At 35.9% G+C, this 22837-nt stretch overlaps 1 protein-coding gene and 1 long non-coding RNA gene across 2 annotated transcripts; one reads left to right on the plus strand and one right to left on the minus strand.

Annotated features, from left to right (window-relative positions):
* Positions 1-1420: 1420 nt before the first annotated feature.
* On the minus strand, positions 1421-13781 carry LOC125657251 (ficolin-1-like). Its single transcript, XM_056145417.1, has 5 exons — positions 13587-13781; positions 12956-13104; positions 10998-11094; positions 9334-9495; positions 1421-2834 (listed from the first exon to the last, which is right to left on the minus strand). Exons 1-5 carry the CDS (start codon positions 13771-13773, stop codon positions 2590-2592), a joined length of 840 nt encoding a protein of 279 aa, XP_056001392.1. The 5' UTR covers positions 13774-13781; the 3' UTR covers positions 1421-2589.
* Positions 3274-4672, plus strand: LOC130048552 (uncharacterized). The gene is made up of 2 exons (XR_008797335.1): positions 3274-3503; positions 3907-4672. It is a non-coding gene; the product is annotated as an uncharacterized LOC130048552 (long non-coding RNA).
* Positions 13782-22837: the final 9056 nt, after the last annotated feature.

Here is a 22837-nt window from a genome sequence, read left to right on the forward strand (position 1 = left end):
GGGTTTATAGCTCATAATACGAGTATATATTTATAAGAAAAGGTGAAGGGAATTGGAACTCGGAATTTCGACAATAACAACAAAGCGATATGCAACTTCAGACAAGGATAATGATATTCAAGGATAACATATAATCATATATAGGGGTCACGGCGGGTGTGACCTGTCAACAGGGAATACGTACTCCTCGTAGGCACCCGATCCCACCTCCTGGTGTATCCAGGGGTCCGTGTTTGCCCAACTCTCTATTTTGTATTGTTTACCGGAGTTATGAGATTGATCACTGTTCGTTATCTTTACCTTTCACTTTTGAACTTGTATGTTATTATTGATACCCTGTCTATTGTAAAGTATATAGTTGAATCAATAAATAAATTGATTGATTAAAAAGAAAACCCGTAAAATATATATAAAGCGTAAAGAATCACTCAAAAAGCTCAAAATCTATCGTTCATTGTGAGAGAGGGGATACATATTTTGTTTAATATAATTCACTGGACTGTACCTTCGGTTTACGGGTTCATGTCATCTTTCGAATTTCATTCACTTGGCCTACTAGTATATATTGACTGTGCTACTGTCAGGGCGTTAATAGTCATAGTGCATTCCCCGGTTACCTGGCGTGTAATACCGCCCTAAGCGCTGAGCACAGGTCTAAATGTGTCGTACTTATTGAAGAGGAGTGAAAAATTATCAACGAAACGCAAAACACACAAACAACCGTTCAGATCTTGTCTGGGATCTACTTCATCTCTATTGATTAAAGTGAATGTTCACAAGTAATTAAAACTTCATAGCCCCAGTCATGTCTAATGTTCACAAGTAATTAAAATTTCATAGCCCCAGTCATGTCTAATAGATATCGTTTTACGTTATTCTTTCCTACATTACGGGAGCGGAGCACAAAATTGGTTTGTATTCGCTAAACATCCACAATATTCGTGAAACACGCTTGTATGAGTCGGCTGACATCTGTACACCTCCGCAATTATTGCCAGAGACACGTTTTTCCATTGCCAGGATTTTTTAGTTAGACATAATTTTGGTTGCGGATGACGTTCGCCTTCCATATGCAATACATATATATTCAATCTATGCGCTGTATATCCGCTGTTGACGGGGTATTGCGGCTTGGCTGCGGACTGGAACTGTGTGTAAAACAGATATATAGTGTGCATATCACGTGCCATGTTTAACGAGTTTACAAACCAGCTCACCCCCAAGATTGACCAAGAAAAACAACAACTTCAGACCTATTTTGGAGTCTGTTCTCAAGGTGGCAGTAATCTAGTATGATAGAAGTCTGGGTACTACATACTAGTAACTGTGCTGGTTTACGATGTCTTTTAATGCAGTAGAGTCGGGGCCGTTGAAGGCAAATAGAAATAATGAATACTAAATGTGTTGAACTTGTGCATAAGCGATTTATTTACGAAATACAGATCATACAATTACATATGTCATACAATATATAGGTTACCATTTAAACATTCATGAGTGTGAGAAAAGACAAAGCATGATACTATCATAATGTATAAGTGACTATTTAGATATTCATTAGTGTGAAAAAAGCGGAGAAAGCATGATACTATCATATATTTTTATCGCTTACAATGTTACAATGTAAAACTTGTACGGTACCAATTTAATGCTTGAATATTAAGAAAATGAAAACGACCGGTATCACGGATATCTTTCTGTAAGCTAACAAAAGGCATATTGTTCTCTACAAAAATATATTCACCACCCCACAATAATAAATCATCATTAATGAGACGATAATTGTTCACAATTGATAATTGTTTTTATTTTTAAAATTTGTTATGTTCGTTATCTTCACCTTGCATCAAAATAAGAAGTCTTTATGATGATTATTTTCTGGAATGCAAATTATTTCTTTAGGAAGCCATTCAATGGCATACATATTTACAATATTTACAAGCATTTATTATGACAATTGATAATACACCACAAACATTCATGTGTTGATCAAACTAATACAGACCATGTACTACATAGATCATTTGTCAGAGTTTAATAATCAGTGACTTATACTAATAAATGTTCACTACTCAATAAAACATTGGATTGTGGAAATGCCTGATAATTTCATTCATATTGATGAATTATCCGTTACTATCCTTCTTCATCATATATATCTGATGTAAAATAAGTAAATCCAGGATATAATTTCGTAATCTGTTAAATGCGGTATATATTAATGTTAATTCTTAGGTCTTATCAGATCTGTTAAACATGGTATATATTGACGTTAATTCAGGGGTCTTATTAGATCTGTTAAATGCAGTATATATTGATGTTAACATATCTGTTAAGCGCGGTATAGATTGATGTTAACAGATCTGTTAAATGCTATATATATTTATGTTAACAGATATGTTAAGCGCGGTATATATTGATGTTAACAGATCTGTTAAGCGCGGTGTATATGATGTTAACAGCTCTGTTAAGCGCGTTGTATATTGATGTTAACATATCTATTAAGCGTAATATATATTGATGTTAACAGATCTGTTAAATACGGTAAATATTGATGTTAAAAGATGTTAAGTGCGGTACATATTGATGTTAATTCTTGTGCTTAATCTGCATTACTGTCCCTTTTAACGTTGTATAAGATTTCCAACTGAACCAGACGGGGTGTGTGTGACTAGTGACAGCAGACCCGGCGTATTCTCCCTTCAGGTTGGAGTAAGCACCGTAGTAGTACCACCAGGCTCCGTGAAAGTCGACCGCAGAGTGACGACTGTCTACGTCATTATCCTGATCCCATGTACTGAAATTCTGTCCATTGTGGTACCCCAAACTGTCGCCTACAACAGAGTATCGATAACTGTTATAAAAATTAACTGTTTCCTACAACAGAGTATGGATAACTCTAATAAACATCAACTTTCTCCTAAAACAGAGTATTGATAACTGTTATAAATATCAATTGTCTCCTAAAACAGAGTATTGATAACTGTTATAAATATCAATTGTCTCCTAAAACAGAATATTGATAACTGTTATAAATATCAACTGTCTCCTAAAACAGAATATTGATAACTGTTATAAACACCAGCTGTCTCCTATAACCGAGTATTGATAACTGTTATAAATATAAGCTGTCTCCTACAACAGAGTATTATTGGTAACTGTTATAGACATCAACTGTCTCCTATAAAAGAGTATTGATAAGTTATGAACACCAACTGTCTCGTACAACAGATAATGGATACTTGTTATAAATCAGCTATCTCCTATGTCACATTTACGGTATTACATGTTTGTACAGTATGTTTTCAGTTATCCTGTAGAGGACCCCTCTAGTCAAAGACCTTCAGAGAACCCCTCGATACCTGTATTTATTCACCTGAGTTTAGGATTTCACTCCCTTTGGACCGTGTTTCACGCAATACAGTAGCACGGGTTCCTGCAAATTCTCTTTTTGTCAAACTCCTAAGTTTAAGTTAGAAATTCGTACAGATACGACTTCTGAGGTGAGTAAAGCATTTTACTTTTACATTTTCTCGTGTTGATTTTACGGGATAACTGTTGTTTCGAAGTGTTTATTATTGTGTTTGATAAATTATTTCGTTTGTATAGTGTGTATTTATTTAGGAAATAGTAGTGAGTAGAACGTATTCGTATGACTCTCGTATTTTTAGTATCATAATGTGAATGTAATTCATACTGATTTTAAAGTGTGTAAGTTACAGCTAATGCAGTTTAATTTCCAGTGAACTGAGTGTGTAATTTGTGAAGTAAGCATTTTATGCAAGATTTAAGTAATGCACCGCTGCAACGTGTAATTACATAATTTCCCTTACGTATGGTGGACTATGTGAGTAATGACTTGTATTAATGTGTGTGTCACTTAATGTGTATTTATTGTGTATGTAGGTCCCGGTGTAATGACCCATGGTACTTGGTGTTCAACGTAAACCGGACCAAATGTGAACATTGCTAGTAAGGAATTCCTGAACCAGCAGTGGATAATGACTATGTACAATGTCTGCAATATAAAATGAAAACGTTTGAAATCTTGTGTTTTTGATTGTCAATCCTGAAGCCAACCCCGTCAACCTGTAACAATGGTGTCAGAGGTGGGATACAAATCCAACGGACGCAGATAATCCTCCACAGCCATATGGTTAACATCTATCAGGAGGGGGTCTATCTAAGGAACCAAAGTCCAGATTTTCAAGATGAAAACGAGTCTAACAACGTCCGAGTATAATTTGAACTTTTGAAGGAGTCATATCTACGTACATTGGTGCTGAAGTTAAAGAAATGGACGAAATGTTTTCCTGCAATAGTGTTACTCTTTAACCAGCACGAACTTTTGGGATTTTCAATTCTGAACTTTTCACTGTATGATTGTATCAAATTCAAATTTTCAATCATCTATAGAAATTTGGTTTGAAGTTCTAACTTGTATTATATTAACTTGATATACTCGTTGATTGATTGTTTAGTTAAATATCATTGAATTGCTGAATTTTGTAGATTATTGGACAACAGTTAAACGGGACCTTGGGGTCGGCTGTTAGCGCTGATATAATTAAATTTCCAAATTGATGAAACACCTCAGTAAGTTGTGTATCTGTAAGTTGTTAGCGTTTCATGTAATTTGACGCGCGTGTAAAATAAAGTTGTATGTACTGTTTTGCTACAATGTACTAAACTCAGGTGTGTATCGACTGGTATTTGGGGAAATTTCCTATGTCAGTAGCCTTTATTTTGTTGTCTGTATAAATTTCTGTTAGACAAACTTTCATTATGGCAGAGGCTTTGAAAGAGATTATTGACTATGGAGAATCGTTAGATTACAAGAAGGATACTCTTAGATAATTTGTTAAAGCTCAGCAGGATATTCAACGCGATGAGCGACTGGCAGACAGGGAGCGCGTGAGAGAAGAGTTAGAATATACGCTAGTGAGAGAAGAGATAAAATATACGCCAACGAGAGAGAAATAGGAGAAAGATATGGAACTGCAGCAACTAGTCCATCAGCAACAAATGGAAATACTGCACCAGAAAGAGAAACTTAGAGCCGCGGGTATCGATGAGGTGAGTGTTAAGTTTAAGGGACCGAAAATCCCAGCTTTTGAGGATGAAAAGTGAAGATAACGAACAGTGATCAATCTCATAACTCCTACAAGCAATACAAAGTAGATAGTTGGGCAAACACGGACCTCTGGACATACCAGAGGTGGGATCAGGTGTCTAGAAGGAGTAAGCATCCCCTGTCGACCGGTCTCACCCACCATGAGCCCTATATCATGTTCAGGTAAACGGAGTTATCCGCAGTCAAAATCAGTGTGCCAAGAACGGCTTAACAATCGGTATGAAACACGTCAGACAGCATTTGAGCCAATGATAGGTTGTATTGACGAACTAGATTGTGATGGGAAAGATGAAATGGATAGGTATCTGCGCAGATTTAAACGATATGCAGAGTTACAAAAATGGCCTAAATCATCTTAGGCTATGAGTCTTAGTGTACGTCTAAACGTCCGGACTTTCCTGTTTCCGACAACAGAGTATTCTTGATAACTGTCATCAACACCAACTCTCTCTTACAACAGAGTATTCATAACTGTTAAAGACATGACTGTCTCCTACAACAGAGTATAGATAACTGTTTTAGACATCAACTGTCTCCTACAACAGAGTATTGATAACTGTTATAAACATCAACTGTCTCCTACAACAGAGTATAGATAACTGTTATAGACATCAACTGTCTCCTACAACAGAGTATTGATAACTGTTATAAACAACTGTCTCATACAACAGAGTATGTATAACTGCAATAAACATCAACTTTTGCCTACAACAGAGTATTGATAACTGTTATAAACATCAGGTTTATCTCTCTAGACAGTATTCTAAACGCTCATTCCAGATGTCCAACACTCGTATCGTACATATCGTTTCGAACGCGTCCAAATATGACATTGGAGCTGTTGCTTACCTCCAACTCTTCGGATCCCATGATTTAGAACCTAGTGTTAGCTTTCTTCTTGGTAAACGAAAACTCGCACCCAATGGAGGCAACACCATTCCAGGAATGGAATTGTGTGCTGCAGTCGAACTAGCTGATATAATCAGGGAAGAACTGGATATATCCAAACAGGATTTCGGATTCTACACGGACATTCTAGTTGTCCTTGGTTATCTGACAAACACCACTCGTAGATTCTGTTTATGTATCGAACCGAGTGAACCGGATTCATGTATCGGCTGCGCCTAATCAGTGGACATACATTCCCACTAACCAGAATCCAGCAGATCTAGCAACAAGATCAGTGGACGCTAGTCGGTTGTCAAAAGGCATGTAAGCTGAAAGTGACTCTTCTGGGCAATACCCATGAGAGGAATCTTGCAATGACAGTGAAATTCGACCCGAACTTGCATGCAACAAGGCTGAAATAGACGGTATAAAACCTGCTGTACACAAGATTGGATCAGATAGATTATCAAGATTCTCAACATGGGGATCCCTTGTCCGAGGAGTAAAGTGCTCGAGACAAGTTATTTACAAACATTTGAAACACGGTGTTGTAAATTCTAGTGAAGCTGACAAAAATGCAAAACTCTTTGTCATGCAGACAACACAGAGAGAAGCATATGGTGATGTGATAAGAATCATTCAAAATGGACAACCCTTATCAAATGGACCCCCACTCCTTACCTTATCTCCATTTATTGACCAAAATGGTGTGCTCTGTGTAGGAGGTAAACTAGACAAAAGCAAAACGCTCAGTCAAGGAGATATCAATATTCACCCTATTATAATGCCTAAGAACCACTACGCCACCAGGTTACTTGTGCGCAGATTCCACCACCAAGTTTTTCATCACGGACGACTGTTGACAGAGGGTGCCCTGCGTTCTGGTGGATACTGGGTTGTTGGTGACAAAACTCTCATACGATCAGATATTAAATCCTGTGTCACATGTCGCAAATTGAGAGGAAGCCTTGGATGGCAGTTGATGGTCGTCTTGCCCAAAGACAGACTCAAACTTTGTTGGAGCCGTCAACGAGCTAGGTATACCAGTAGAGGTTGTTGAGAGCTCTGTATTAAGGAAATATCTTGAAGAAAATCACATGACTTGGATTTTCAATCCTCCCCATGCTTTGCATTTTGATAGGACATGGGAAATGATGATTGGTGCATCAAAAAGAATCTTAGATAGTTTGCTTCTGAACCACAAAGCACCTCTCACACATGAAATCCTTGCCACCTTCCTAATGGAAGTAAGTGCAATCCTAAATGACAGACCACTTGTACCAGTGCCGACCGACCGTGAAGCACTTCAGGTTCTCACACCTGCTATGTTGATTCAGCAGAAAACTGATTCAACACCTCATCTTAGCATTCCAGAATTTGGCTGAAAGGATGCCGTCAGAAGTTTTTGGAAGCGTGTGCAGCATCTGGCCGATAAGGTGTGGATTAGATGGCGGGCAGAATACCTACAGAACTTACAAATCCGTCAGAAGTGGTCAGCTGAAGGCACCACGTTCCACAAAGACGACGTCGTTCTCATGCGGGATGACTCGCTTCCGAGAAATCAATGGCCCCTTGCAAGTAATATGTGTTTATTGACACTTGCTTGGAGAAATACTGTGAACTTCTTTATGTGTATATTTTGGCTTCTCTGAAGCCAGAGGGGGGAGGTATTGGCCTGGAAATTTATCCTGGATTGGTTTATATTCTATTGTGTCTTTGTTGTTTCCTGAGCACGACATGTGCCTTTTTTCAACGCTGACTTTGGTGTTTGTGCACCCTAAACAGTGCGTACATTTAGTCTTAACATTATTTTGATATTTAGATAGTTATTGATCTGTGTTACATAAGTCTGAATTGTGCAATTTGTTTATTTTGTGCATTTTCAAAACTTTTTATCTTTCGTGTAAAAATATGGCGGACCTGTAGTGAAACAATTTGCTTGAAACGTTTAGATACAATTTCAAGTGAGTGAATATTTGTGTGTTGAATTTATTATATTGTATTTGTGCTATGTCTTTGTGTATTTGTGCTTTTAGTTTCCACCCTTGGGAAGATGAGGTTTGTGGAGCAATAAATTGTTGTACATTTGTAAGAAGTGTCAACTCATTTACAAGCATCTACATATACAATGTATACAAAGTATGTTATAATGGAAAGAGACATGGAAGGTTTGGAGGACTATATCATCTCTCTTTAAAATAAACATACATAGATTTTGTAATGTTGTAAAGTTGGTATTCAATGTAAGTTCGTAAAACTTGATGACCATTAATGGTGTACGATATCTGGCATCTAATTCATCCGATCCACAAAACACTCAATCTGTTTCTCGAGAATGAATTGTTATATACTGCAAAATTTGATATCAAATGAAGGATATAACTTACACAGTGATTCACCAAAAGAATTTTCAAAATCAACAAGGCTTATATAAGAAATATCTGTTATAGAAATTAACATTGATTGCTATTAAAAAATACGTTTTGACATATAAAGTCAATTAGAATCTAATTTCCTATGTTTGCATCTTAGGTTTGACTCGGCCATTGCACGAGCAGGGTTTGGACTCAGGGCATCTATTCACAAAATATCTTACGACTAAGATCAAAATTTACAAACACTGTAATTTCCTTATTTTACATTTCTTGTAGACATTCTTAATTAATATGTAAAGTACATCCATGGTTTATAAAAGTTGAATACATACTTGTGACCTTGTGATCAATATTTCATTACCAGACAGAATTCTTTTTTTCATCTTAGTCGTAAGATATTTTGTGAATAAGTGCCCTGGACCCCCCGGTTACGACGCAAACGTTCTACCACTGAGCTGCATGTAACGTAACCGGTGACGATAACGAACACTGATCAATCAAATAATTAATTTTGTATGATGGATATACCAATATAACTAGTTAGACAATACAACCTTTCATTGGGTCAAATGCTGTCTGACGTGTTTCATACCGATTGTTAAGTCGTTCTTGACACACTGATTTTGACTACGGAAAACTCCGTTTACCTTAAGATTTAGGGCTCACGGAGGGTGCGACCGGTCGACAGGGGATGGTTACTCCTCCCGGGCACCTGATCCCACCCTCTTTTTGTATTGTTTATAAGAGTTATAAGATTTATCACTGTTCGTTATCTTCACCTTTCATCTATCATGTAGTGCAAAGCAATACAATGAATTCTAAAGACCAATTAATGTGAGCTTTTTGCATATCAAATCTAATTTTGTAAGGTATTGTTAATGTAATTTCCAAGTCTTTTTTTGTGGTGAGTTAGGATGATATGCAAAACATTCATACCCGCCGTTCCACTATACCCCGTCAATGTAAGCCGGTATTTACTGCTCTCGTCTCCAATGTTAAATGCGGAGTACAGGGCGTACGCTGTCGCGTCATCAAAACTCAAAAGATCCACTCGTAGTTCCTGATTGTTCATTGTTAAAGTGTGAATTGCATCGTTCCCTGTTTAAGAAATAAAAAAAAAACCATTGGTACATGGAAAGAAATGATATGCATATTCAGTTTGTTATAGAAACATGTAAAAAAAAAAAAGTATTCTACAGACATGAAATGTATTAATTGTTTCTTCTAAAATTTTAGAGCATTTTGGATTCCAAACTTACAAAAAGTACCCACTACAAGGTTAATGGTCAGGTATTGAACATTCGTTAATAACGGCAAGCGTCAGATTTTCTTCTCGTATATAAATTCTAAACATTTATATCTAATAATCGCAATCTTGAATATTAGATTTTGTGATTGGTTATTAGTGATATTCAAATACATTAATTGTTGCATGGTATTGTTTTCATTCTTTTGAGACTTTTGAAACCCCCACATTTTGAAATTGCATTTCCAGACGTTTTAGCTGTGATTTTTTTTTTTTTTGGTTATTTTTTTTGCTCTTTGTTTTTTCAATGGACGTTTTTAATACAAATATTTAAATTTTCTTAATGTTTTATTTCGTTAATTTCTAATACCCTGCATAGTGCTCTACTTTGAAACAACTTTAACTGTCGATCTTATTCTTAGTTTTTCATTTTGATAATTTTACAGATTCAAGGTGAAGATAATGAACAGTGATCAATCTCATAACTGCTACAAGCAATACAAAATAGATAGTTGGGCAAAAAATGTAAGATCTTATGGCATACGGTCATTTAATTTCATTTAGTTGTGTCTTATTATTGCATTCCTCCTCATACCCTTGAAAACGCCTTAGAGTACTAGTAATTTGCTTAATATAAGTAGCTATATTTTTATCAGTATTATTGTTTCATTTTGTTATACATCGATTAATAAGTCTTTTCCAAATTCATTTGACTATTTTGTACACGTATAAAAGAAAAGTATGAAACCACAAGTAAAGAATCTTATCTATTTCTTTTCTTTGAAAAATGGTAACAAATCCCCTCGACATGCTCCCCCGAAATCCATAGTAAAACTTAGTATATAAAGAAAGGCTTACATTTGGTGTTAAATACATCAGAAAGTACTCGACCTTTTAACAAGTTGTATTTGTAAATTAGATTGTTATCACAACCATATAATTTGCGAAATGTTGACTTAAAATGATACTGTTTATAGGAGTTATGAGATTGATCACTGTTCGGTATCTTCACCTTTCATACACGAAACGTGCAATGTAGTCACACACACCTTTCCTGGCCCTGCAATATCTCACTTTCGTTAAGTCATTTCCTTTATGCAAAATCACTTTTTTCTCCAGGAAACCATGGATACATTAGTACGTATTTGCTATATGTACGTTGTATATAATAGGGATCAACTTAAATTTACCAGTCTTGGGGAGATAAATGTTTCCTGATATCATAAGTATTCTCAGATTTACTTATTGACCATGTTAACATGGATAGGGAAATTGATCCAATGATATTTTAATGTCAAACTGTTTTCTATCTCAATCGTTCTACATGTACATGTAACATGAATAGTAATCCTACCAATCCAATAGTTTGTGGATGGGTCTCCAAATCCTTTCTTGTACTCTGCCCAAGTCTTATAAAGGTCTGTTGAGCCATCCTGTCGTTTTTGAATAACCTACAAAGTATATAACCTACCAATTCCATTTTTCTGTGAGGTAATCAAATGTATACATAGTTCATTTCAAGACCTATATGCATCAATGCAAATAGTGAAATAGCGTATTACTTGTCAGTATTTAAGGAGGTATGTTACACCAGAGAAATTTGATGTAGATGAAAAGTGGAGGATATGTACAAAAATATTTTGAAGTTGAAATTTTTCAAATCTACTTTATTTTGTCAAAAAACCCCAGTTTTAATATAAGATAATCAGAATTTTTTTTAAAACCCCTGCTGGACTTGAACCTGCGACCTACAGTTTAGCAGTCAGTATGCTAACCTACTGAGCTACTCGGCTAGGTATTCAAATTGAAAACGAAAAGTCAAATACTGCTCATATTGACTTTTTCCTCCATGTTTTTAAAGGAAGCCAGCCATTATGACGATGTAGAGTACCTCCTTAATGGAAATATGAAGCCTTCATCACTTAGTACGAATTATCGTCGTCTATTTCCGAACACGTTGAAAGTCGTTAAAATAGATGCTTTCTAGATTGGTTTTACTCTGTATGAGAGACTAATCTGCATATTATATATAGGCAGGATACTAATCACATGATTGAAGTGTACTACATGTATGTTCAAGTCTCCACGTCATGTTCACAGCATTTTCATGGCTGTCTTCTCTTTACTAGTAAAAGTATAGTTTATATAACTAATCTCAACATATGATAAAATTGTTGCAATTCTTTGAAACTTGAAAACAATAATCTTATCCGATTTAACTGTGCGAAGATCAAAAATTAGAAAATAATGCATTTAACTGTACAGGTCAACTTAGTTTGAACATATTATTGTGTAATGCGCTTGTACTAGATATTGACACATACCACATGCTAAATGCTCTATTATATAATGATCGTTGGGAGAGTTCAAATACGATGACGTAATAAACTGTTTGTTTACAATGGTATAATTTCAAAAACATACTAGAATTCTCGGGGATCTTATTTCGATTTTTACACAAATATACTGTAAATTTTGCGGTAGTATATACGCAATTTGATAGAACTACATTGTAAATTCTATTACTGAGGACTGGGCTTAATGACGACTTTACAACAGTCTTTCAGACTGCCTTATTCACGTGTAGCCACATTCGTAACGGTAAGTGGTAAATCAACATCGGATATTGCTTTATGTTTTTGTTTAGCCTATTGTATGTTGGGATTTATCCATTGATATATTTTACTGCAAATGTTTGTATGCAAGGTGATGATAACGAACAGTGACCAATCTCATAACTCCTATAAACTGTTAAATCTTTGAATCGTGTATAGTTATTTTTTTTGCTGGAGTTAGAAAGGTGATTCCGACCCATAACAATGTTGTGTTTAGCTGTATAGATTCATAGAATATGAACACATTGTGTTTAATGAACAAGTGAAGATGTCTGTTATAGAAATGTGTGTTGTGATAAAAACAAAAATTCCCACCTAAGAGCACTTCCTCAAAGTATTGTTTCAGGGAGATTTAAGTTTTCTGGGTTTTTCTTTACTACTGGCAATGAGGTAAGGTGACCTCTTTACTAGAGTGTCTGCTACCGACACGTATCTGTGAACTCTCAGATAATTCGTATTTATAGTGGATGTAAATCAAACCATCGATTCAGGTTATTTCACCATTAGTAATTATTCAATATTTATATTTTTTCAATATCCAGTACACATTATTTTGATTAACAGAACGAGCAGGCAATTGTTGATGCACAGCTCAGATCCTTCATATATTTAACAAAGACTATAAGGGACTACAACGTTATTTTCGTTTTCCATAGAAATGCATGCGGTGTGTATTTCTCATTTTCCAGGTACTCACCGTCCAGCCCCCTCCATCTGTAGTCATGTCACAGTACACTGTCTTTTTTTGATCAGTGACATTTATCGAATATACCCCATCTTTTCCTTTCACAGTTGGGTCACTTTGTAAAATTTCCATGCAGCTACTTTTCAGAACATTCTTACGCCCTGCAAAAATACATGATCAACTATTAATTGTTAATAATAATATTAGGTTGTAGTACTCGTTAATGCATATACTGATGTAGATGTGTTGATACGATTGTCGATTCAAACATTTTTTGTATAACATATGAGAATGCAAAGGTTTTGCATGATTTGCTTTCCGTTTTTCTAATACAAGGAGCCACATAGAGAAGACGTTAACTTTATCATCGCCTGGAAATCATTGACAAGGAAATATCGAGCTTACAAAACAAAATATATATTTATCCTATTTATCCCAAATGTTCTAAAAGAAACAAGGGTACATTTCATCGGTTCAAACATTTCCGCTACCATTCACAATTCAGTCCATTCACTACTGAGAGAGAGAGAGAGAGAGAGAGAGAGAGAGAGAGAGAGAGAGAGAGAGTATACATTCATGAACAGATTGCGTAAAGGCCTAGAAAAGTTCAAGTCCCAAAAATGAGGGTTGTGAGACAACATACCGTTAGCATAAAAATTCCTCCATCCTGTTTCAATAACGGTCATGTCTGATGGGTTACATGACTGATGGACACGGCAATTCTGTTGTTGGGGATTAAAACCAAAACAAGCGCAAAGTTCATCACACATAGCAGAACATTTAGCGAGGGATTCCGAATGATGTATTGCCATGAGGCTGACATTCGACATTTTATTGTCAAGTGAAGTGTCCATCGTGTAGCGTTGGGTTTTTACATCTGCTTTTGACAAAGTACACAAAATAATGTACAGAAAACAGCGAATTAATATAGTGACGGCTTTCATTTTGTCAATAAACGAGCCAACACAATTATTAACACAGATCTAATTAAGTAATGATCAGAAAACCGCACAGTCAAAGACAGAGGTCCTCACTATCTCCTGTTTGACTTACAGTCGCTTTATATACATGTACGGTTGTTTTATTATTAACAACGTCTAATATTGTTGCCTTTTACTTCCATTGGTTAATACGATACCCCGACGCAATGAATCAGGAAACTAATGAACCAATTCAAGTTTGCATATTTGGCACACCGTCAAAAATAAAGGAAAACATTAGTTTTATTCTTCCTTGGTTAATATACAAATAAACAGTAATGTCACACATGCGCAGTTACTTTTACTGTCACCATCCTCTGTGACGTACGTGTACGTACATTATACTTTTAGTATTTTCCTGATGCCGCATTAGATTATTAAAACAAAAGTACGTGCTATTTATCTTTTTGTGTTTGATAAACCAGAAATGATCAAAGAATTAGATAGGTTACATGGGGAATATGTTTTGGTTCCAGCCGACAAAGCTTGTGACAACATTGTATTTGTTTGTAAGGCTCATTATTACGACTGTATTTTGAACGAACTTAGCATTAATTCCATTTTTTCTATTGATATTTATACTCCAACTACTCTTTCAAAAGATAAAATTCTTCAAAACCATGCTCCAGTTTTAGACACATTTGATATTACAGGCAACAGGTCGAATGAATATGAGTTACACCCTATTCAGGATTCCTAAACTACATAACAAACCTTACAACAGAAATAAATTGCTGATCCAGTAAGTCCCTTACCAAGCCCCTATATTTGCTCCTCATGAAAATGTTAACAGCTGTGAAGGAGACATTTCAAACTTAATGTGCGACTACATATGCCAGAAGTGGTGTTAATCAAATGTGGATTCTATAAATACTAAAGAACTTTTAGTAAACTTGAAATCGCAAAACGTTTCTGAAATCAACAACATAAAAGCGTATGATGACTTTTCAACACTTTGCACGACAATTCCTCACGATGAATTAAATACTAGACTTTTTGACATCATGAAAGGTGGAGATAACGAACAGTAATCAATCTCATAACTCCTATAAGCAATACAAAATAAATAGTTGGGCAAACACGGACCCCTGGACAAACCAGAGGTGGGATCAGGTGCCTAGGTGGAGTAAGCATCCCCTGTCGACCGGTCACTTCCGCAGTGAGCTTCGTCAACAAAATTGAAAAACGGAAATATTCATATCTAGTGATCAGTTATCCAAAAGATTACTTTGTAAAACACTACTCTGATTCCACGCAAAAGTACTCTGAAGTTGAAATAGAAAACATGCTTGAGTTCATCATTGAGAATATCTTCGTGCTCTTTGGTGATCAAGTCTTCCAACAGTCTTTCGGAATTCCCATTACGAACGAATTCTGCTCCTTTGTTAGCTGACCTGTTTTTATATTCATATGAAGCAGAATTTATTCAAAAACTTCTATCTGAGAAGAAAGAATCTCTTGCTGTGGCCTTCAATTCGACATTTAGATATATAGACGACGTTTTAACTTTTAACAATAATAACTTTCATTCATATGTCGATTCGATCCTATGCATATGGTGTTTATATCTCTCAACTGATTCGATACGCAGAAGTTTGTTGTGCGTATGGTCTGTTTTTAAATCGAGGTAAGCTATCGATAAACAAGTTGATGGTACAGGGATTTCAACAGTCTCGTTTAAAGTCAGCATTTCGCAAATTCCATGGTCGTTATAACAATCTAGTTTGCCAATACAACCTATCACTGGGTCAAATGCTATCTAACTTCTTTCATACCGATTGTTAGACCGATCTTGGAACACTGGTTTTGACTACGGATAACTCCATTTACCTGATCAAGATATAGGTCTCACGGCGGGTGGGACCGGTCGACATGGGATGCTTATTCCTCCTAAGCATCTGATCCCACCTCTGGTTTGTCCTCGTCAAAGGCCTTCAATCCTGCACCAAATGTCACATTGGACCGTTGTATTTAATAGACAGATCCATTAAAGGCAAAACGAAGCTTGGGTTGGGTGGGTATTTGTATATACAGTGTGGAAATTGCTTATTTCTAAACTGAATCCCACACGGAACAACACACAAGTTGAGATGATCAAAAGGAACGACGAATTTCAGTGTCAACACCAAGGTTGGGACAGGAAAGCGCCTATAAGCTTTGTTTATCATATTGTTTGCTTATGAGTCATTGTAAGTTACAGAATACTCATAATCGAGGAGATAACTTCATTGATGTATTTAAAAAAAATGGAATAATCAAAAAATAATTATATGTCTATTGATGCGAATCATTTATTCTGAAACACTGTAGGATGTAATTCTATTTTTATAGCAATGATTGATGGTGTTGGAGGCCTACAGAAAATGAAAAATGTATTAACAACACTGAACCTACCTTCGATAAAAGAAAGCAGCTTGAAGGTAGGACTTTGTAATGAATTTGATAGGTAATTTGAAGTATTACATATAAATATGCTAGTATTGATTGATTGATTGATTGATGTTTTCCGCCACACTTAACAATTTTTCAGTTATATGGTGGTGCCCAGTTCTTATTGGTGGAAGAGAGAACCCAGATACAATGTAGCTGGGAAGAGACAACCGACCTTCCGAAAGTAAACTGGGAAACTTTCTCACTTATTTGCGCGAGCGGGATTCGAACCCACGCCGACAGAGGTGAGAGGCCGTGTGATTTTGAGCGCGATGCTCTAACCACTCGGCCACAGAGGCCCCTAATATGCTAGTAAAAATATGAGTTTTATTATATTCATTATGCAATATGTGACATTGTATCATTTACCATACATGGTGAATCCATAATGCATTGATTTGTATGAATGATGATACTAGTAGAAATTATTGTTATTAGCACAGGATTTGAAATAAATATTTTCAAGCACAAGTACGTACGGAATCGGACTAACAACTATTCATGTTCACTAGTCAGCAAAGTATTTTACTAGTCCATCCATTATATCTTATGAAAAATGAAAAAAAAAACCACAAACACTTCACAGGTAATACAAAATGTTAAATCGTTTTAGGTTATGGAATGGAGAGTAGGAGAATTGATTGAAAAATTTGCTGAAGAATGTATGAGAAAAGAGAGCCAATCAGCATATCAGAAAGAAAGGGGTAAGAAGTTTTGATGTATATTGAAGTGAATATTCAAGTGACGAGGAGAGTTGGAGCCAGTCCAAATCCGATACGAAACGTCCTCACAAACCAAGGAACGGCGTCCTTCCACCTCTCCATGTAGAGTGGATTCCCCCTAAGAAAAAGCTTAAATTTATGCCGATGAAGCGGAGTGTTATGGTAATATGTGCAGATCATGTGTGACAGAAGAAAGGATTTGATAGCCTAACTGGTAATATATTCAGTGAAACTTGTGTAATCTGGTATAGGATGAGCGACTGATTTGTGTCTGAATCACAGTCAAATTGAACAATATACATGTATATATAAAAAAAACTTGAGACAAAAACAATTGATGGGAATGAAAAATTATAAATGGTAATAGCCACTGAGTCACAGAAACCAGATATATTGGTTATACCTCACTAACTCTCTTACTGTGAACCTGATATCACTATTTGTAGATGGTAGATAAGATAGTGCCTTTCAAAGTAGATAAGTATGACTTGGGCAAGATTTTACCATTGTCTAAAATTTTTAATTTATTTATATTTCATCAGCAAACAGAACAAAGTACTGCGAACAGTAGTAAAACATCGAACATGTGGAAAACGTAAATGGTGGCGAAGAAACCGACCGGGGCTGAAACCCCCTGCTCATAAGTGTGTTTGGAATCATCAAGGTTCTTCTAAGCTAATGGAAAGTGAAGCTGGACTTCAAGCTGTGAAGGAAATGGCAAAGCAAGGTACACCAATGCAGCTTATAGAGGTTTTGGAGATAATACGCTAATTACACGTGCTAAAAGTCAGTTAGGCATTTCCCTTACATAGAAGCTTGATAGAAATCACTGTGTCAACAATATAGTGAAAACATTTTATGGCTTGAGAAACCAAAATGTGAAGATTAACAATCAAGTGATTACCTACCTTAAAAAATGCTTGAAGCATGTGTTTGCAAAAAGTCAGGGAAATGTTCAAAACATGAGAGAGAACTTGATTGCATTAGTTCCTCATTTTGGGGATCATTCTAAGTGTCATGCAAGCTTCTGTGGTTATAAAAGGTCAAAGGACTAGAAATATCTCCATAAAAGTTTACCCCACAAAGTTCCGTTGCATGATCCACAGTCGACAGATGTGTTTGTACCTGTTATTGAAAAAGCTGTCATCTATGCCGATTTCGGTTGTAGTCAAGCATGTGAACATGCAAATAGAGCGGCCTCTCTTCGTGCACCTAAGCATCGTCATTATGGGGAAAGTGACAGTTTGGATTTTAGGGTAAAGGCAACATCGGCTTATATCAATGAGGGCAGGAAGTACTTGTGTGAAAGTAGCAGACCATGTTGATGTTGCTGTTCAGATGGTTTTATGTGGCTGGTTCTTGGATGATTTACTTTGATTTTATGGTTATGTCTGTTTGATCATTCTTTCTTCATCATTTGTGCATTAATTTATTTTGTGTTAGTATTTTTATTAATACTTTCTAAAGGCCCACTCCGACACATTTACATGCAATAAGGGAGTAAATGAATTTTAAATTCAAACTTTTAAATGTCTTATATTCTGTGTAGGAATTTCATTGAATATCTAATTGTTTTAGTTCTCCATAGCCCTATATCTTTTCCATTGTGAAAACAAATGAAAATAAACCATACTTTTGATTATCAATGGGCCTATAGTTTTGCTGTCAAAGAAGTTATATGTATTGTTTTACTAACACTTATAAATATCATAATGATTGATCTTCTACGTAATATTGATTGATTGATTGAATATTGATTAACGTCCCTCTCGAGAATATTTCACTCTTATGGAGACGTCATCACTGCCGGCGAAGGGCTGCAATATTTAGGACTATGCTCGGCGTTTATGTCCTTCGGGCAGGGACGCAGCTCAGTTAAGGCTATCTGAGAAAAATCACAGTGCTGTTATAAATGTACCTCTGTGCACTTCGCTCCATATGCCGTCACAATAAAAAAGTACGTCACAGCGTACATGTTCTGATAGTTGTATCGCGGGGAAACTGTCATAATATTTTGTCGTTATTTACTACTGTTATCAAGTGATAAGCTGTATACGTGTAAACTTATCTTGTCAAATGATTATATATATTATTCCTTTATGGCATCAAATCATTCTCCATGTTTAATATATGGTATGCACGAAGGTGATATTCATATTATGTTCATAAATAATCTCATACTACAGAAATAGTAGCAAAGTTCAGGTTCATCTGCTATAAAAAACAATATCAATTTTTCTGATATATAATCTAGATATATTTATGCGTTTGAAAAATGCGGAGAACAATTTCTGTCTTGTATATTAACGGTATGATATATATAAGAATGTGGACAACCCCGGTAATTCGCTGATGACTGTTGATATGTTGTTAAATTATAGAATGTTTAGTTTGAGTATTCATTTGCTCCCAACACTTTTCATGTTAAGGATTTTTATTTGTTTTCTGAGTATATCAATACAAATTCAGCTTGTTACACGCATGAACTTTTGTTCACAAGTAGGGACTCTTGCTGTTTTCCAAAAATAAAGTGTTACGTGATATTCAACTGACGTCACGGGAAATTACCATGAGGGGAATTTACGAAAGTTCAGTCACAGTCAAGATATGGGGAGTATCGTTTCGGTGTTTAACCGTAACAAGTGTAATGATACCTGTGAATTTGAGGTGCATTTTCACTCCATGATTATTGTACATTTTCTTATGGAAGCCCTTAACCTAATTGCGGAGGAATCTTTATCGTGCCACACCTGCTGTGACACGGTACCTCGGCTTTTGTGGTCTCATCCGAAGGACCGCCCCATTTAGTCGCCTTCTACGTCAAGCAAGGGGTACCGAGGACGTATTCTGACCCGGATCCCCACGGGATTGCTACGTAATACAATCAAAATCAAATGTGAAACAAAATATAAGTGTTTATGGTTTACATTCAATTTTATGTATAAGCATCAATCAGCATGTCTGTTTCATCAATTTCAGACTTTTGAACGAAATGGTTTTTCACCAGGCCATTTCAATGTGAAGTACTCCCCCAAGCTTGATTCGTACAGAATGAAGAAACGTGCAAAAACCAGGCTCACAGACACCAAACGAAGGATTGTCCTCAAGCAGGAAAGGCCCATCGATAAAGGGGCGTGTAAAGCTACTGAGGGGTCAACATACCAATCAGGTATACTTACTTACATAACCATGTATTCATTTTGTCAGATCCTGTGTGACGTGTTTCATACCGATTGTTAGGCCGTTCTTGGCACACTGATTTTGACTACGGATAACTCCGTTTACTTGATCAGGATATAGGGCTTACGGCGGGTGTGACCGGTCGACAGGGGATGCTTACTCCTCCTGGGCACCTGATCCCACCTCTGGAGTGTCCAGGGGTCCGTGTTTGCCCAACTATCTATTTTGTATTGCTTATAGGAGTTATGAGATTGATCGCTGTTCGTTATCTTCACCTTTCATTCATTATTACATGCTAGTGCATATATGTTTCTTGGAATAATCAAGCATTCAAAGCAATGTGCTCATTAGTCATGCTTAATAAGGACTGAACAATGATGTAGATAATACCAAATTGCCATATCCTGTGATAAAGCCTTCCTTTCCTCCAGTACAGCTTTGCAGACCACATTTGATAGTTATGGATTTAGAGACAACTGGAGTGAGTATGTTTTCTTCTTCTTTTATAATACTTTTTTATCAAAATAATGACCATTATTATATTTGATATAAAAAAAAATTGCGATATGCAAGGTGAAGATAACGAACAGTGATGTAAATACAAATAATAATCTGTTTTACATATATTTTATCAGTATCTAGGAACAGTACGCCCCACATCACCCAGTTAGTATGTGGTGATTCGGAAAGTAAGGACCAATTTTCAGCATATGTTCTTCCAAGAATACAGATGGACCCTAATGCAGAAAAGGCCACTGGTATTGTGTTTGATGGGACATGTCTTTTTGTGAGGGGACAGCAAGTGGATACCATCAACATAACGGGCGCTTTAGATAGATTCCTGAACAGGCTGAAACAATTCGATAATGTGGTGCTCGTTGCACACAATGGGAGGGTTTTTGAATTCCGTAATTTATGCAGTGCCATCAGCAAATGTAAACTTTGGTGTGTATTTACAGAAACTGTAGCAGCATTTGTTGACTCTCTAAGTGTTTTGAAAAAGAAAATATCAAAAGCTACAGGCAGGGGTGTTTTGCACGCCACTTTGAGTTGTTAGAATACAATGCACACAATGCTGTAAATGACGTAACATTTGTGATTCGGACATTATGAAGCATTTATATAGTAGTGATTCCATTTTCAGCAAGAAATTTTCAATGCTGAGAAATCAAAGAATATAGGATCTTTAATGTCCTCACTGGCAAAGGCATAGCAAAAACAAGTCTCGCAGAGAACATTACAGGGTCAGGTACTCCACTCTCACCTCAAGTTGATCCATGAGCGAGATGGGGAAGATGGATTGATGTGTGCATTTTCTTCCAAAACCAGTGAAAGAAAACCTCGAGTGACTGGAACAGGTAAAGTGTTACAAAATGTTGTTATTATTATGCGAATTTTTTGCAGCAACGTGATATTGTCCATTGGGAAATTACTACATGTATGTTACTTGCATAATTATGATCATGATGAAATATTATGTTGAATATTTTATAGTATGTCAATCTATAACATGTAGATATATCCGATACAGATATGCATATTTGTAATGACAAACTGTTGTGTTCGGGAGGATAAAAAGTTTCAAACTAACGTTTCCTTGTAAAAATTGACCAGAGTTTCATCTGAAAGCAGTTTGTGTTCTTGAAACAATACTTTTTTTATGGCTTTGTGTTTTCTAGTCAATAATATGACAATAAAAAAATCAATATTGTGTTAATTTTGAAGAAATGAATTTTTCATGTAGCAAATTTTGCAATGTTTGGTATATTTTGATTTCTAATGAGTTATTCCCTTTGATTACCTAAATCTTTAATCTGTCTTGACCCATATTTTAATTTTAGAACATAAAATCATAGGGTTACCAGGGCTCTATTTTTACCCTTTTTTGTACAATAAATACCTTAAATTCAAAATTAGTGCTTCTGAATTGACAACACTTGTGTCAACGGACACTGACCATATGCTGTATTGTTGATAGTAAGTAAAGGTTTGATAAATTGCAGAAAACATCGGGTTGGATTTATATAGAAAACAAATTGTGACCAAAATACCCAACATAATTGGTAAATTCTACACTTGTAAACTTAATATTTAATATAGAATACATCGGCGCATTTTTTCTTACTTTTGATCTTTACGGCTCAACGCAAACCGGTCGCCATGCCCTAATAGAACGTCAATCGCAATAATTTTGAGCTAATAAACTTACCAGACAGAAACCGCTTTGAGCCTGATGTACGGTAAGAACAGAATATCCGATTACGCGTTTACTCACGTGAAATTTGGGCAAAATACATCTTTTTAGGTTTAAATTTTACTTGTCAAAATTTTTAGAAAACAATTTTTCCTCCGGCTACCATTTCTCTCTTTGAAAAAAAAATTCTTCCTGTCTGTATAAAAATCTAGCATCTCCCTAAAATCAAGAAATATTTAATAGCGGTCAATAATTTCTTAAGATAGACTGATGTTCAAAGTTAGATGTCAATCAATCAAAAGAATCTTAAGATATAGAGCGGATAAGATATGGTTTGTAGTCTGAGTGACCGACAGTGACCATGCAAAAAATATGGCCCCTCGTTTTC

This window comes from Ostrea edulis, chromosome 7, assembly GCF_947568905.1.
Source record: "Ostrea edulis chromosome 7, xbOstEdul1.1, whole genome shotgun sequence".
NCBI lineage: Eukaryota > Metazoa > Mollusca > Bivalvia > Ostreida > Ostreidae > Ostrea > Ostrea edulis.

Coding starts and splice junctions, on each gene's coding strand:
- LOC125657251 (XM_056145417.1), bottom strand. CDS start 13,773: ATGTCGAATGTCAGCCTCATGGCAATACATCATTCGGAATCCCTCGCT. Junction 11,095..12,955: donor CAGATGGAGGGGGCTGGACG/GTGAGTACCTGG, acceptor TATACTTTGTAG/GTTATTCAAAAACGACAGGA. Junction 9,496..10,997: donor ATCCACAAACTATTGGATTG/GTAGGATTACTA, acceptor TTTCTTAAACAG/GGAACGATGCAATTCACACT.